The sequence below is a fragment of the Ovis canadensis genome, chromosome 2 (assembly GCF_042477335.2).
Source record: "Ovis canadensis isolate MfBH-ARS-UI-01 breed Bighorn chromosome 2, ARS-UI_OviCan_v2, whole genome shotgun sequence".
Classification (NCBI taxonomy): domain Eukaryota; kingdom Metazoa; phylum Chordata; class Mammalia; order Artiodactyla; family Bovidae; genus Ovis; species Ovis canadensis.
Window position 1 is genome coordinate 245,478,961 of NC_091246.1, and position 16,926 is coordinate 245,495,886.

The window sequence follows — 16,926 nt, forward strand, 5'->3', positions numbered from 1 at the left end:
CCCCGATGGACAGGTCCACCCATTCACCAGCACAGCCACACGCAGTTCCCCGCGGATCACCGTGCAGCCATGTCATCACACTCACACCCCTTTGTCCCGTGAGGGCATCCCATCCCCGAGCTTCCGCACCACATCCTTCATTCGGGAAGACTTCCTGGAGAGGTTCAGCTTGGAGCCAAGTCAAGGGAGCATCCAGTCTGCAAATCCATCAACAGGCCCAGACTGCCGAACGAAACTACACAGAAGCTGCTCAAGGAACTGCCAACTTAAAGAGCCCTGACAGGCACGCACAAAGGCAAGGTGGCACGGGCACTCACAGAGGAGACCTCAAGGCCACACAAGCTTATCTCACGTCACCGAGATTTATTCTTCCTGAATGTACACAACAGGCAACTGACTCCAGAGGCATCCATTTTGCAGAAGTCTACAAGTTCTGGGTTGGGTGTCCATGTGGGCCCCTTCAGTCGACCATCGTGCTCCCTTTTTTCATTTAAAATTTAATATTTTTATGTGGTCAACCCCTCTTCCTGAGAAAGGTGTCTCCCCTGGGAGCCAGCAGCCCATTATCTTTCTGAGGGGCCGCAGGCAGGCACCCACACAGGGCAAGGATGGTGGGCAAAGGAAACTGAGGGATTGTTCAGAGCAATGTTTTCCCTCAAACAGCCCTCCTGCCACTGTTCAACTGAGCAACACCGGCATCTACCAAAATGGGGACCCCAGCTGTGCTGAGTCTTGTTTTTTAAAGAGAAATCCTTTTCTCAATGGAAAGGTTTGCTGCTCTGTTAATCTGATTGCATCTCTAAGGACTTGTAACATCCCCAGTTGTACCATGTAAGCCAGAGTCAAATGCAGGAATATATAAATTCCTAGTAGAGGCAACTTCCCTAGAACCCAGCCCCTTGCCACTGCCAACTGAGGGGCTCCTTTGAGGTGAGGAGGGTGCTGCGCTTGTGCAGGGTGGATTAGAGAAGTCTTCCTGAAGGAGGTGAAAGGAGCAGAATCCAGAAGAGAGATCCTGAGTTGAGGCTTGGAGGAGCTGGGAGGAGCTGGAAAGAATAATTTCAAGAGCTTTCATTACCTCTCTCTCACACAGCCACCCAGCCCCACCCAAACCCTTCAGCATTTATCTCCTCAAGAGGGGCCATTGTGGAGAGAAGGCACAAGGGCAATATTTTGGAAAAGGGCTCCACTGGCTCCCGCCCTGGAAGGGGTGGGGGCTCCTGGGGAGAGCTCCCTAGGGCCTCTGTCCTTGGCTGGGATCCCCATTGGTCTGAGCAGCTGGAATGGAATGTTCCTGGGACAAAACGCCTGCCCCTCCTCCACATCTCCCCTTATGGAGTTCCTCGGGGAAGGCACTGGGGGGAGAAGGGGGACTGTTCTGGGATGCCTGATATGGCGATGCTCTGGAGAAGCAAAGGCCCACACTGCCTGGGGGCTCTGTCCTGGCAGCCTCTCCTAAGCCAGGTAGGTTGGCTCCACGGAGCATTTACAGACCTTCTCTGTGTGCTAGGCACTTAATGTGACCTCTCACTTAATACTCGGAAATTATCTCCTCCCTAACTCCCCATAAAACACACACACACACACAAGAAACGGGCCCAGAGAAGGGAAGTCATTTGCCAAAGTTCTCCCAGCTGAGCTCCAGGCCAGGACTAAATCCCAGGTCTTTCTTGTTCTAAGTATCAGGACACTTTCTGCCCCACCATGGAGCCAGTCAGCCTCCTCCTCTACCATCCCAGGCTCTTCACTCTCCAATCATGCCAGCCCAGGTGCACAGGGGAGGAGGAAGCCCTCCAAGGCAAACCCAGGCCCTAAGCATCCCTGACCTGCCCTTGCTGACTCAGCCTGACTCATACCCCAGAGCACAACCAAGCTAGGGAGCCAGCCTTTGGGGGGTGTGGCCAGACCTTGGAGGGATGGCACCATGTGCCACCAATGTCTGATCACATCCCTCGCCAGAACCAAGGACTAGGGTTTCCTGTACCCAGACTCAAAGAGCGAGCGCTCAGAAACCCATGTGGAGCCTCAATATCTTGATAAACGGAAAGCCACATAGCCTAATGTTGAAGGTGTCCCCCACTTAGGTGTTCTATGTCCTTGGGCCAGTCACTCGCTCTCCCTGACCCTCAGTTTTCTCATCTGTGGAATAACTCCTACTTTGTTGGCAGAGTAGCTGGGAGGATTGAAACAGCTAATGGGTGTAAAGCGCTTAGCACAGTACCTGGCATAGATGTGGTGGTTAATATACTATTCCTCAACAAAGGATTCCCTTCCCCTATCACTCCTAGCCAGGGTGTGGTCAAGATCTAATGCAGGAAGAAATAGGCTGGGGATTCCCAGCTTTCCCAACTACCTCCTCCCACGCTGGATGTAAAGGCGGGGAGGAGATAAAGGTTCTCCTCCTTCAGTTCGGAGAAGACTGGGACCCCAAGTTTTTTTGGAAGGGCCTGGCTGTCAGGGTAAGGGAGCCTTCTAGAGACTACCCACTGCAGGCTTGGAGCACCTTAGCTGCGAATTGTCGCTTCAACCTAATCTCTGGGAAGCTACCTTGATCCCCAGTTGGCGGAGGCAGAGGTGGAGTGTTCTGATCAATTATCAGTCTAACGCATCTGGGAGGGGTAAAGTACTCTGGGCTTTTACTCAGATGGTACCGCCAACAGGTGCAACCTCTCTCTCCAGGAAAGTCCCTCATGATGGACCTGCCCTCTGAGGTGAGGCCCGCCCTTTCTCTAAGTGACCGCCAGTACTCTCACGTTCTTGTCAGACCCTTAAAGCTCAACGCCTGAGATGCCCGGGCAATAGGTGTTGGGGCTGGCTGGGGGCGGGGATATGGACAGAGGGAACCTGCTCCAGGCCACGCCCCCACGCCCCGGGAAGCAGCCCACACTGCCCTCTGGTGGCGCCGCCCGGAGGCGCCACACTTGCCCAGGGCCAGCCAAAAGAGCGACAGGACTCATCCAGAGGAGGGGCAGGTTCCTCTAAATCCCTAAACTGGTCTTCCCGCCCCTCCCTTCGCCTTGCTGACATCCCAGCTTCACTAGTGGCCATGTGTCCTCGGTGCACAGATCCCTCAGGATCACCTGTCCTCAGTCCAGTCCCCAGGGCTAGATGGCTGGGCCATCTAGAAAGTGTTTAGGAAGTCATGGCTCGAGGGGGCGGGGGGAGCGGCTACAATATATAACCAGGGGCCAGAGTTAGTTGTGGGGCTTCCCTGGTGGCTCAGCTGGTAAAGAATCTGCCTGCAACGTGGGAAACCTGGGTTGGGAAGATGCCCTAGAGAAGGGAATGGCTATCCGCCCCAGCATTCTGGCCTAGAGAATTCCATGGGCTGTGTAGTTCACGGGATCACAAAGAGTCTGACACAACTGAGCGACTTTCACTCACTGCATAGTTAGTTGTGAAGGCCTGAAGACAGCCCTCCTCCAACAACGCCAGGGCAGGCTGTCTAGAGGAGGGCTGGGAGACACAAGCCCTTGGAAGCAGAGACTCTCTGATCCAGTGCTGCTTCTTGAGTGCCTGGACTGAGCAGAGATCAATGTTTGCTGATTGAGGAGAAAATGGAACCTTCTAGAGGGATCCTGGGTGGGACATGCACGGGTGGGAAGATGACTTATATTTGTTGGCTGAGGGGTAGTGGACAGAGCACTGAACCAAGAGCTGGGGTTTAAGTCAGTGAGCACTGTGAGCCCTGGCTGAGGCCCTTCATGAGAAGCCTGGGACATCTGGAAGTGGAGGGAGGGCACAGAGCTTCCTGTGAGCCTGGGACCAATCTCCATCCCTACATATACCTCTTACTCCAGCAAGAGCCATCTCTAATTCGCTATCCGCCCCACTCCCCTCTTCCAAACCAGGGCAAAGCTGATTACCAATAAATCCCAGAGAAAGGCAAAACTGTGGTGTCACAGAGCACTTTAAACCATTAGCTAAAAGCTTCTCTGGACCGAGTCCCTCCCATGCAAACAGTCCTGGCTGCAGCCCAGCACTGCAGCCTGAAGCTCCTCACTGTCACCTCAGGGAGTCCTTGTCCTCTCTGGGCCTCTAGACCCAAAGTGACCCAAGTGGCTTTGGAAGGTCCTTTCCCTCGGGAGACCGGAGGATGCCAGGGCTCCTCACTGCCCTCTCGGTCCCCAAGCTCTCAGAGTCTCTGAGCCCTCCTCCTGGACCTCCCCTCCCCAGCTAAAAATGGGTTCAGGAAGGCCTGGCTGTGAGCTGAGAAACCAGGAAAAAAAGTTTGGTACCTGGGAAGAGGAAGAGCTAGCTGGAGAAGGGATAGGTGAGGGCCCCTGGGGCTCTGGCTTTCAGAGCAGTGCGCCTGACCCCAAGGACCCTAGGATTAAACCAGATTCCCGTGACTCTTAGCTGCCTCGTTCTACCCCCTTCTCCCCTGAAAGCTCTGACATGAGAAGGGACAGCTATGTTCAGAGAGGGACTGAGGAAACCAGCCCATATCGGGGATGCAGTTGTTCTAGGTCAAGGGTCCCCAATCTCTGGGATCTAATGACTGATGATCTGCTGTGGAGCTGCCATAATAATATAGAAATAAAGTGTACAATACATGCAATGTGCTTGAATCATCCCCAAACCATCCCCCCACCCACCCACCCAGCCCCAGTCGGTAGAAAAACTGTCTTCCCAGAAACTGATCCCTGGAACCAAAAAGGTTGGAGACCGCTGTTCTAGGTCACACGGAAGACAAGCTGACACCAGTTCTACCTAGCCCCACCCCCTGGCCAGCAGAGATACAGCAAGAAGGACACACATACACCCTGGAACCTAGATCTGTCCCTAGCTGGCAGGTGACCTTGCCACTCTGTAAAATAAGGACTTCAGATCAGCTCCAGGGCTCCAGCAGCAAAAGCAGTGCCTGTTTCTAGGTGTGATGTAAGAGAATAAGACATTCTTCCATGATTTATGGGAGAGGACAGACTTCTGCCCTGTGTTAACCTCCCAACAAACCTTCCAGGAGGTGAAGACACCCAGTTCACAGACCAACAAGTGAGACTGCAGTCAGCTCAGCTGGTAGGCAGCAAAGCATCAGCCAGGCCATTCACAGCTGCGTGGAGCAGGGGAGTGGGCCTGAAGGGCATGTGGAAGGAAAGTGGATCTCATTTCAGGTCTGGCCCTTTAAGGCCCCACTTTCTAGAATCTAGAAGCCGATGACATACCTGATCCCCTGGGGCCCATTACAGGATGTCACCTGGCTCCATCCCTGGCAGAGCCATCTTAGCGACAGGTTGGGAGCCCCTAGGAGAACCTGCAAACCTTCAGGCAGTCACCAAACATCTCTGGTCGTCTGAGTCAGCTGTCAGCGAAGCTGCATGAGGGCCTGAGGAAAGACCTGTCCCCCAGAAGTGGAAGGGCCTAAGCATAGTATGATGGGAGCAATTCCTTAACCTCTCTGCGATTCCATCTCCCCAAATGGGAAACAGGGCCTTAGGAGACAACTCAAAGCCACATCGCTGTGCCAGCCGCCACCCCATCCTGGGGCCTCATTATTCTGCCCTGCGAAGGGCGTGCCAGAGTAGCAGCCTCAAGGGCAAGACTCTTCTTACAGCCCCAAGGGACCCAGGAAAGGCAACGCTGGAGGAGGTGAGAGTGGGGTTGCTCCAACCGGTAAAAGTTTGCTGACAAACCCTTCCTGGCATCTGAGCGGCCTCAATGTGTCCAACTCTATAATGGGGACTTAGTGCCACTACCTCATTCCCCAGGAGTTCTGGGAGAGGCGGCAGCAGAAAGTGGACAGCTTTATTTAACGACCCAGCGAACTCTAGAAGCTCTAAGGAAGGGAGGTCTCCCCGCCCCGCCCTTCGGATGCGCCAGCCTCTAAGACCGCACCTCGGTTTCGCCTTCTTTACTGGGCCCCCGGCCCCTCGACTGTCTCTTCCTGTGGTCGGCCAATCTGTCCATCCGCGTCGGTGACGTCGTTCCACCCAGCCGGCGTCCGCAGTCTATCGGTCGGCACCCGGGCGGTGGTCTCTCGGGGTGGCCAGGGGTCCCGGCGCCGGAGGTCAGCGCTGGGGTGAGGCGGGGCCGCGGGGCGGGCTCCGGCGGAAGGGCGACTCCGGCTCGGGGCCGTGGCCCCGCCGTAGGCGCCCGGCGCCCCAGGGCACGCAGCCGCCCAGACCCAGCGCCGAGGCGAGCAGCGCGGGCGGGCGGGCGCGGCGGCCGCGGCGCGAGCCCTTCTTGAGGCGCGGCCCGTGCGCCGCCAGGTAGAGCTCGGCCTGCGCCACGCCGCCACCCAGGCGGCCCAGGCTCTCGGCGCGGTGCGCCAGGCGCAGCTCGGCCGCCAGAAAGACGCGGTGCAACTGCAGCACGCGGCTCTCCAGCTCCGACACCAGGCGCCGGCGGCCCTCCACCTCCAGCAGTCGCCGCCGCGCTTCGGCCAGCTCCAGCGCGCGGACGCCCGCCGCCGCCGCCGCCCCCGCGGCACCCGGGCCGCCGCCCGCGCCCCCTGCCGGCCCGGGGCCCCCCGCGCCCCCGCTAGCGCCCTGGCGCCAGCGCTGCAGCTCCAGCCCCTCAGCGGAGCCCCCCGACTCCTGGGCCGCTTCGGGCTGCGATAAGGCTTGAGCCCGGGTCGGGGCCAAGGTCGGACTTGGGGATGGGGGCTGAGGGCACGACAGGGGCTCCCGGGGCAGCGGCGGCGGCGGGGACCCCGGTTCCGCCGACCCTTCCTGGGCCCCCGGGCCGCAGGCGCTGATGCGGCAGCCCGGCATCCCCCGCCCCCAACCCCTGGCGGCCCCCGCTGTAGGTCCGCTGGTCTGGCCGGCTGTTTCCCCCACGCGGGGGAGGATGGACGCAGCAAACAAGGGTGAGGATGCAGCCGCAGCCCCCACAAGCGCTAGGCGAGCCGCGCGCGCACGTCTTATAGAGCAGGGGGCGGAGCGAAGGGCAGCACAGCCAATCAGAGACGTGCATGCCCTGAACCCGCTTCCCATGCCCCGCCCCGTCAGGACACTGCCGGAACCCTTCTGGTCCCCTCGTCCTTCGACCCACCGGCATCCAGTACCCATCCACCTCCTCCACATTTTGGGTGAAAAGGGGGCCGCCGCATCGTTTCCGGTCTGACCCCTGAGTCATAAGCTTTGGTAGCTGGGGCTTAGAAATCACGGACCCCGGGCCCCACATGCGGGAGAGTTTTGCCTGAAGCCACACTATGTGACAGTTGAAAGCTTCAAATAGAACTCAGGAGGCTTGTTTCCTGGCACAGTACCGAACGCTGCCGCGCCGCTGAATCGGCTCTACCTGGCCTCCCCAGCCGGAAACTTCACCAGGACACCCTTCTCCAGTCTCCCGGAGGCCATGGAGAGATTAACGCAGAGGGGCAACTGGCCCCTCCTGGTGGAGATCTGGCAGGACTGACTAATCACCAGCCAGGCCCTGCACTTGCAGAGCAAACCTCAGCACTTGCTGCGGAACTTGGCGCAGCTTTCGCAAACCTTAGTGCCCGCCCACCCCCTTCCCCCCAGAGGAGCCCACCCTTCAGTGGGCAAAATTCTTTCCAAGCCCCACACCTTTCACAGAGAGGAGCAAACAGGCCCAGAAGGTGTAGTGGAGCCTTGCCCGTGGTCCATGGTTCATTCTGGACCACTGAATGGGACCAGCTCAGCCACTCATGTCCTTGGGAAGCTCAGATAACCTGGGCTCACTGTCACTGAGGGGACTTTGCTTAACTGGGACTTTAGTCATACTGGCAAAATGATAGAACTGAGCTCTAGTTTTTTTTTCCACAGCCGCAGTGGATCCTGCCATACCCCCTCCAAGCATTGACCAGACACCATGGCACTGCCATCCACTGGAAAGTGCCATCAGAAATAAAAAGGCTCTGTGTTAAGTGGTGGCAGGGGCTGGAGGGCTGGAAACCAGCTGAGAGCGAATGAGAAGAACTGCAGCAGACACTGGGCTCACAGGAGGGATCAGGCGGGGGCTGGGGGTGGGGGTGGATGGGGGGGACGTGCCCAAAGTGTGGCCGGTGTGACTACCGCCTCAGCCTGAAGAGGAGGCTGAAGGGGACGCTGCGCTGCCTTGATGTGGAGAAGGAAGAGGAGGTTGGGGGCACACCGCCTCCACACACTGCACCCCGCCCCACCCCCGCACCGTCATGTTCTCTAAGTGCTTTTAAGTGCCTTTGACTGAGTGATGGGAACTCGTGGGCGTGGGCGAGACAGCTTGGCTCCCAAGAAGCAGCTCCGCAGGGGCTGGGAGAGGAAGGAGAGGTCCATGAGGGGGCTGCCAAGCTCCGTGAACGGAAAGGGAGGAAGACTCAGGAGGAGGGCGTGAGGGGAAGGGTGTTCAGTGACCAGGAGTGGTGGAGGCGCGGAGGAGGGCGAGGGGAGGGACTCAGTCAATGTGGTGGACTCAGTGAGGCAAGAGGGGTCTAGGGGGCGCATTGGTGCTAGAGGCTCACAGAGGAAGAAGGAGAAGGGAAGTTCAGCGGGGAGGATGGGGCCTGGGGAGTCAGAGGCGCTCAAGAGATGACGGAATGCCCTGCTGCTTGGTGTCATCCCTTTGAATGGTCTCCTTTGTGTCATCAAACCTGTGTCCTCTGTGCAGAAGACCCCTCCCCCATCACTGTGGGGAGATCTACAGGTGATAATCACGCAGATCACAGCTCCCCACTTCTGGGGGATGAATCAAGGGGGGAAATATTAGGACTTACCTCCACCTTCCACCATCGGCCAGATCCAGCGAACCAGTCAGATCTGAGTTCGAATTCCACACACACTGCCCATCTGGGTGACTCTGGGCAAGTTGTTTCTCTGAATTCAGCCTACATTTATCGAATAGATGAACATTCTCATCTTTCCACAGCATCCCTAAGGGAGGGGCATCAGGATCCTTTGTTCCTGGGAAACCGAAGCCCAGAGAAGTGAAGATAATTGCTCAAGGTCACACCACAGATCAGTGACAAGACAAAGATTCAAACACAGATCTGACCCACCCCGAAGGCATAGCTCTGCTCCCTGCTGTTTTCTGATACGTCCTGTTCCTACCCTCTATGGCATTTCCCACTAGTTATATATATATATATATATATATATATATATATATATGTGTGTGTGTGTGTGTGTGTGTGTGTGTGTGTTTATTGTTTAGTTACTTAATAGTCTCTTCCCAGACTGCTTTTGCTTTTCATGAGAGTCCTTCAAGTGCCTGTCTCCATAAGGTCGCTCACATAGTGTTCGTTTGAATTGAAAAATAATACAAGGGTATTCAGAGCTAATCAAGAGTGGAGAGGTCCTCTTCTTCATTCATTTGTTCATTCACCCTTTATTTCACTCACTTGACAAATCTGATCATTACCTTCTCTGTTGAGCTGGCTGCTGGCGGTAAAGGGGTGATCAGATGGGGCCCTGCCCTCAGAGAGCACACAGTCCAGGGGGGACACAGGTGACTGCAGTTATCTCCTGGGATAGGAGAAAGAGAGTGGCAGTGGGAACACAGAGCCAACACTGAGTCCAGCTAGATGGAGAGGGGATCAGGGAGAGTTCCCCAAAGAAGAAGACATTTACACAGAGGTCTGAAGGATGAATCAAAGTGCAAGATGCACAGAAGGGGATGGGGGACAAGAAGGGAGAAGGATTCAGGATGGGGACACCACGTGTACAGGACCAGAGGTGAGAGACCTTTGGCATCTGCCAGCTTCCTTAACTGCCCTGAGCTCCATGCTCCCAGGAGTGGCCAAGGGCCACAGCCAACCATCTCTTAGGGTACAGCCAGCCCAGCTAACACAACATTTGGAATTAGAAAAGACATTTTTAAACTAATGATTATTCTTTTCTTTCTGATCTTATCAAAGTTGTACATTCTCTTTGCAGGAAATAGAGAAAATACTAAAATATATATTTTTTAAAGGATAGAGAGGAAAGGCAGCTGGAATTGGCAAGACCTGAATTTGAATTGAAGCTTAGTTCTTTCCAAGCTGCATAACCCTGAGAGAGGTGCTTTTTCTGTGAACTTCGGGGTCTGAGGAATGGAACCATTAATACCTATGGCACAAAGACATACAAAGATCAAGGATTCCTCCAAGGTTTCACAGCTAGTCATGTCTGTCTGTGGTCTGAGTCAGAGACCTTGAAAGAGAAGAGGCAGGCTGGCGGCGAGGTGAGGTGGTGGTGGTGGGGGGGGGGGGGGGGACCTGGTTTCAGAGTCTTATCCATTATATACACACCCCTTTCAGGACAGCAGCTGCGGACACAGGACCTTCCAAAGGGAATGGCAAGTGCAGATGCGGCCCAAAGCAGGATCCCCTCTGTCAGCTGAGAGGGGGCTGGGGTAGGAAGTCAAGGCTTGAAAAGTCGACTTCCATCCCAGCTAGAAGATTCAAGGCCTCGGCTAAGAGATCCAACACCTCCATTTCAGTCTCTTCCTGGCAACCTGGCCTGGCACCCTCTAGGATGTGATATCAGTTTAATAATTTAGCAGATGCAGATAAAGATAGCAGCTCTGAAAATAACCCAGCTCGGCCTCAGCCTGCATCTCCTCTTTCCTCAACAGACTCCCCTGCCCTCTCCACAAGGGTCTCTGGTCTCCCCGCACACCTGTCAGTGTCCCTGTCTGCCAGTGGGCACCTCATTCAACAATCTCTTCCTTTTTCTAACTTCCTCCTCCCTCTCACCTCATAGTAAGAGCTTTTGTATTAATTAGGGCTTAAAGGAATCTTGTGCTAGAAGTCAGAAGATTTGGGTTTAATTCATTATGTGGACCTGTGTTGAGCAAGTCCCTTCTCCTCACTAAGCCTCTGTTCCCGTATTTGTTAAATGAGACCCCTGGATTCCTAAAGGTGGCATGAACAACATGCCTGGGTAGAGGGAGGGCAGTGACTTGGATGGGGACTGGATACCTTCCCCAGGAAGGCACAGGCGCAGTGTCAACCATCTCAGTCACACTCCATCCAGAGACCTCACAGGTTTTCTTTTTTTTTTTTTTTCTCCTCTTGTGATGAAAATTTTGCCCTGGATCTTATTCCTAGAATAAACAGCTGTGACTTGTGTTCACAATGGATGTAGCAGGTTTCATGTGCTTTTAGGGCTCCAACACGTTTCTGAAAAGTAACAATTTTACTTCCCTGTGGGATGTTGGAAAGAGCAATGCCCCTTGCCCCTGGAAGCTTTGCTCAAATCACCCCACCTTTATGGGTCTCTGTTTTCACAGCTCTAAAGCGGCCAGGTGGGACTTCCCTAGCGGTCCAGTGGTTTAGACTTCACCTTTCAGTGCAGGGTGTGGCTTCAGTCCCTCGTAGGGGAGCTAAGATTCCACATGCCTGGCAGCCAAAAACCCACAACATAAAACAGAAGCAATACTATAGCCAATTCAGTAAAGAATTTAAAAATGGTCCGCTTCAAAAAATCTTAAAAAAAAAAAAGATGGCAAAGTGTCGAAGGGTAAGAAGGACAAGGTTAGAGTCTATGCTTTCTAGATTGTAAGTTCCAAAAGGGATGAGTTGGAATCTGCCTTCCTACGTTCAGCAATGTAATTAAGCATATGCCGTGTACCAGCCACTGTGCAAAGTGCTGGGAGTACAGCAGTGAATAAGAAAAGCACAATTCCTGTTCCCACAAAAGCTTACATTTCAGAAACCAAAATAATTAAATCCCAAGAAATGTGCCATGAAGGAACAATAAAATACCTGTCGATATTTATTGAATGCTTACTCTCTGCATGGCACAGAGTGCCTATCTTTTGAGGTACTATTATTAACATACTCCCATTTTACAGATAAGGAATCCAAAGGACAGATTGGTTAAGCAACTGTGGTCAAGGTGACATGGTACAGGAGCAGCAAAGCTAGGATTCAACTCCCAGGCAATCTGCCTCCAGAGCCTGTTTTCAACCATGAGGTCATAGTGCTTCCCGAGAAATCATGAACAAGGACTAATCTGGTGACATGATAGAAAGGGGAGTCAGGGACGGCTTCTCTTTTAAGAGGTGACATTTGAGCTGAGACCTGAAAGAGGAGCAGGAGTCAGTTATGTGGAATTGGAGAGAGAGATTTCCCAGTAGAAAAAATAGGATGTGCAAAGGTCCTGAGACAGAAAGATCAGGGTGTTCAGTGCCTACTAAGCCAGCAGGAAAATGGGGACAACTGAAGTCAGAGGAGCTGGGCCTGGGAGTCAGGGTGAGGATTTGGGGTTTTACCTTAAGGCCAGGGGAAGCTTTTGAAAGGTTTAAGTGGGGATCTGATTTTGCTGTTAGCTGTGTAGGGGATAAACTGAAAGGCAGCAAGAGGAGGATGGGTTAGGAGATTACTGCCGTAATCCAGCCGAGAGAGGATGGAGGCCAGGCCCCGAGTGATGGCAGGAGGTGGGAGGAGGGATGGATTTGGATTTTATTTGGAGATGAACTGAGAGGACTTGTGGATGGATTAGTGTGGGGGCGAGGGAATGCTCTCTGGTTTTGCGGATAGAGCTGCAGACTGAATTGTGGTGCCCTTGACTGAGATGGAAAAGACCAAGGGCAGAGCAGGTTTAATAAAGAAATCAAGGTTAAGAGGGTTTTTTTGTATTTGGATTTTTTTTACCCCCTACATGATAATTGCTTCACTACAAAAATAAGGATCGAAATATCTATAGTAATGGTCCATGTATCTTCCCTTTTTTTTAAGTCTAACTAAGGTTTCCCAGGGGGGGTCAGTGGTAAAGAATCCCCCTGCCAGTGCAGGAAACACAGAGACGAAGGTTCGATCCCTGGGTCGGGAAGATCTTCTAGAGAAGAAAATGGCAACCCACTTCAGTATTCTTGGCTGGAAAATTCCATGGACAGAGGAACCCAATGGGCTAGAGTCCGTAGGGTCGGACAGGACTGAGTGACTGGGCACCCATGGACAAGGAACAGTATACCTTGCAAGGTGTATACGTTCAGTTCAAAGGTGAAATGATTTTTTAAAATAACTGACATTAGCACAGCAGCATTCAGATGTTATGCTTGAGTTACTGTGTGTTAGAAAATGAAAGTCTGACTTGTAAAATCATGCTCTCTGCATCCATCTAACACAGAAAGGCAAAACTCAGTTTAAAAAAGAAGTAACACAGAACGGAAAAGCGTATTTTACTAGATAGTAAAGCTCTACACACATACGGAATAAGGAAACCTTTGGAAACAATCTTGCTGTGGATACCTATTTTGGAAACTGTCTTCTGTTTTTCTTCTTTCCTCTCAATACTCACAGAATACTTCTGATGCTTTTGGTCACCAAATGTGTGCGTGCGTTTTCCTATTCCAAGCAATTCTACACTAGCTGGGTGTCCTGTGATTCAGTGTAATTTGATTCTGACACTAACGCAGACCCCGCAGGTAAAGGGCCTATTCCCACAAGACTGCCCTTCACTTCAGACACCAGTCACAAGTGGTAGATCCCGAAGTTACCACAACTTTGTCTGTCCAGTTCAGTTCAGTTCAGTCGCTCAGTCCAACTCTTTGCAACCCCATGAACCACAGCACGCCAGGCCTCCCTGTCCATCACCAACTCCCGGAGTCCACCCAAACCCATGTCCATCGACTGGGTGATGCCATCCAACCATCTCATCCTCTGTTGTCCCCTTCTCCTCCTGCCCTCAATCTTTCCCAGAATCAGGGTCTTTTCAAATGAGTCAGCTCTTCTCATCAGGTGGTGAAAGTTTTGGAGTTTCAGCTTCAACATCAGTCCTTCCAATGAACACCCAGGACTGATCTTCTTTAGGATGGACTGGTTGAATCTCCTTGCAGTCCAAGGGACTCTCAAGAGTCTTCTCCAACACCACAGTTCAAAAGCATCAATTCTTCTGTGCTCAGCTTTCTTTATAGTCCACCTCTTACATCCATACATGCCCACTGGAAAAACCATAGCCTTGACTAGACAGACCTTTGTTGGCAAAGCAATGTCTCTGCTTTTGAATACGCTATCTAGGTTGGTCATAACTTTTCTTCCAAGGAGTGAGCATCTTTTAATTTCATGGCTGCAGACACCATCTGCAGTGATTTTGGAGCCCAGAAAAACAAAGTCAGCCACTGTTTGCACTGTTTCCCCATCTATTTGCCATGAAGTGATGGGACCGGATGCCATGATTTTAGTTTTCTGAATGTTGAGCTTTAAGCCAGCTTTTCACTTTCCTCTTTCACTTTCATCAAGAGGCTCTTTAGTTCTTCACTTTCTGCCATAAGGGTGGTGTCATCTGCATATCTGAGGTTATTGATATTTCTCCCGGCAGTCTTGATTCCAGCTTGTGCTTCTTCCAGCCCAGCGTTTCTTATTATGTACTCTGCATATAAGTGAAATCGCAGGGTGACAATATACAGCCTTGATGTACTCCTTTCCCTATTTGGAACCAGTCTGTTGTTCCATGCCCAGTTCTAACTGTTGCTTCCTGACCTGCATACAGGTTTCTCAACTCACCTAGAAATCAGAGGTTCCCACAATCCCCCCGAAAGAAAGAAAGAAAGTGAAGTCACTCAATCATGTCCGACTCTTTGCTACCCCGTGGAGTATAGCCCACCAGTCTCCTCTGTCCATGGGATTTTCCAGGCAAGAATACTGGAGTGGGTTGCCATTTCCTTCTCCAGGGGATCTTCCCAACCCAGGGATCGAACCCAGCTCTCCCGCACTGCAGGCAGATGCTTTAACCTCTGAGCCCTAGGATTCAATAATTTGCTAGAACAGCTAGAAAATTCAGGGCAACACACTTACCAGTTTATTATATAATAAATGATACAGTTGAACAACCACCTAAAAAGATGTAAGGAGTGTGATCTGGGCAGGTCCTGGGCACAGGAGTTTCTGTCCCACTGAGTTGGGGTGCACCACCCTGCCAGCGTTGGGTATGTTCACCAACCTAGAAGCTCTCCAAACTCTGTACTTTGGGGAATTTTTATGAAGTCTTCATCACTTGAACATGATCAACTCAATCTCCAACCACCTTCCCCAAGGATGGGGTAGGGGCAGGGGCTGAAAGTTCCAAACTTCTAATCATGGTTTGGTCTTTCTGGTGACCAGCTCTCATTCTGAAGCTATTCAGGTGCCCACCAAGAGTCACCTCATTAGAACAAAAGATGTTCCTATGACCCAGAAATTTCCAAGGGTTTTAGGAACTCTATGTCAGGAACTGGGGGCATCTATATAACCCGTTATTTCACAACACCCATGCTGGATATCCATGATAAGTAGGCAAGTGTACAGAGGCTTCTGGAAGTCAGCACTGGAGAGTCACAGCTGGAGACTTAAATCTGCGGAGTCATCCATAGATGGTACTTAAAGCCATGGGACAGGATGAATGGCCTTGGGAGAAGGTGTTGATGGAGAAGTGGACATAAGTCAGAGACACCATGCTTAGAAGTGGTGATGATGGAGAGGGACCAGCCAAGGAGCCTGAGCAGGGACGGTTGTCAGTAGAGGAGGGAAACAGAAAAGAGAGCTGAGCAGTAAGTTGAAATTAAGGAAGCAGTTATGGCAAATGCAGACCATTCTTCTGTGTAAGCTTTGTTTTGAAAAGCAGAGAAATATGGAGTGGTAGCTGGGAAGAAAGTGGGGTCGAATGTGTGTAGTTGCTAAGTCACGTCTGATTCTTTGTGACCCCATGGACTGCAGCCTGCCAGGCTCCCCTGTCCTTGGGATTCTCCAGGCAAGAATACTGAAGTGGGTTGTCATTTCCTCCTCCAGGTGGAGTGGAATAGGGATTCTGTAAGATGGGAGCTGCTAGGAGCACCTTTGTATGCTGATGGGGTTGATCTAGTAGAAGGGAAAATAAGGCTGCCTGGCATTATCAACTTCATGTGGGAGATTCTTTTTTTTTTGGCCACCCTGTGCAGCTTGTGGAATCTTTGTCCCCCGACCAGAATCAAACCCAAGTCCTCTGCAGTGAAACTGTGGGGTCTTAACCACTGGACCACCAGGGAGGTTCCCGTGTAGGAATTCTTTCTTTTTCTTTTGTAGGAGATTCTTGAAAAAGCAAGAGAAGATGAGCTCTCCAGCAAGTTCATTCCTACCACAAGCCTTTATCAAATACTTACTGTGTACCAGACACTTTCATGTGCTAGAAATATAGCGGTGATCAAGATAAGCAAGATCCCTGTCCTCTGAGCACTTTCAATCCAAAGGAAGAGAGGAAGGCCATAAAGAATCAAAACAATTAAGATCATTTCAGATTGTGTTACATGTTTTGAAGAAAGAAAACAGGGTGATGTGATAGAGAGTAGCTTGGGCCTATGCCTTAGATAGATAACTCTAGGATGACGGGGGGGGGGGGGGGGGGGGGGGGGTAGCTGTGGGTTTTGCCTTCCCACCATTCATTTGTCCCACTTTTAGTAACAATGTCTTTATATTTCAGGGGAAACCACTGCTGCTACAAGCTCAGTGCACGTTTCTTGTGGGGCTGAGCCCAGCCTATCTCCAGGAATGGGTTTATGATCCTGGGCTGGCTAAGGAAACTCAACCCTAGGAAGTTTCCCGGAACTACCGAGAAAGAGAAACTTTCTTTGTCCAGGAATTGTTGACTAAGTAGATTATAAACCTGGAGCTGCAGGCAGTCATCTTGCCACTACAAAGGAAGTGCGTGCCTACTGCCTGGCAGGAGAGCCCAGAAACAGGGACCTAGTGAGTGTGGAAGTCACTTGAATCAGCTGATTCCAGTTGCACCTAAAGGTACCCTTGGACTTCTCTGTTAAGTGAGCCAGCAATTCTCCTGTGTTTCTTAAGCTATTCTGGGCTATTTTGAACTTATAATTGAACAAGTCCTGATTGATGGAGAAAACAAAAGAGCAAAGGAGCCAGGCTTAGAAGTGCTGTGCTGTGGTTAGTCGCTCAGGCGTGTCTGACTCTTCGCGGCACCATGGACTGTAACCTGCCAGGTTCCTCTGTCCATGGGGATTCTCCAGGCAAGAATGCTGGAGTGGGTTGTCAGTTCCTTCTCCAGGGGGTCTTCCAGACCCAGGGACTGAACCTAGGTCTCCCACATTGCA

General features: G+C 52.2%; 1 protein-coding gene across 1 annotated transcript; it reads right to left on the reverse strand.

The window, feature by feature from the left end:
- Positions 1-343: 343 nt before the first annotated feature.
- TRNP1 (TMF1 regulated nuclear protein 1) lies at positions 344-6,771 on the reverse strand. The gene is made up of 2 exons (XM_069574908.1): positions 5,836-6,771; positions 344-1,046 (listed from the first exon to the last, which is right to left on the reverse strand). Exon 1 carries the CDS (start codon positions 6,711-6,713, stop codon positions 6,009-6,011), a length of 705 nt encoding a protein of 234 aa, XP_069431009.1. The 5' UTR covers positions 6,714-6,771; the 3' UTR covers positions 344-1,046; positions 5,836-6,008.
- Between the last annotated feature and the right edge of the window lie 10,155 nt (positions 6,772-16,926).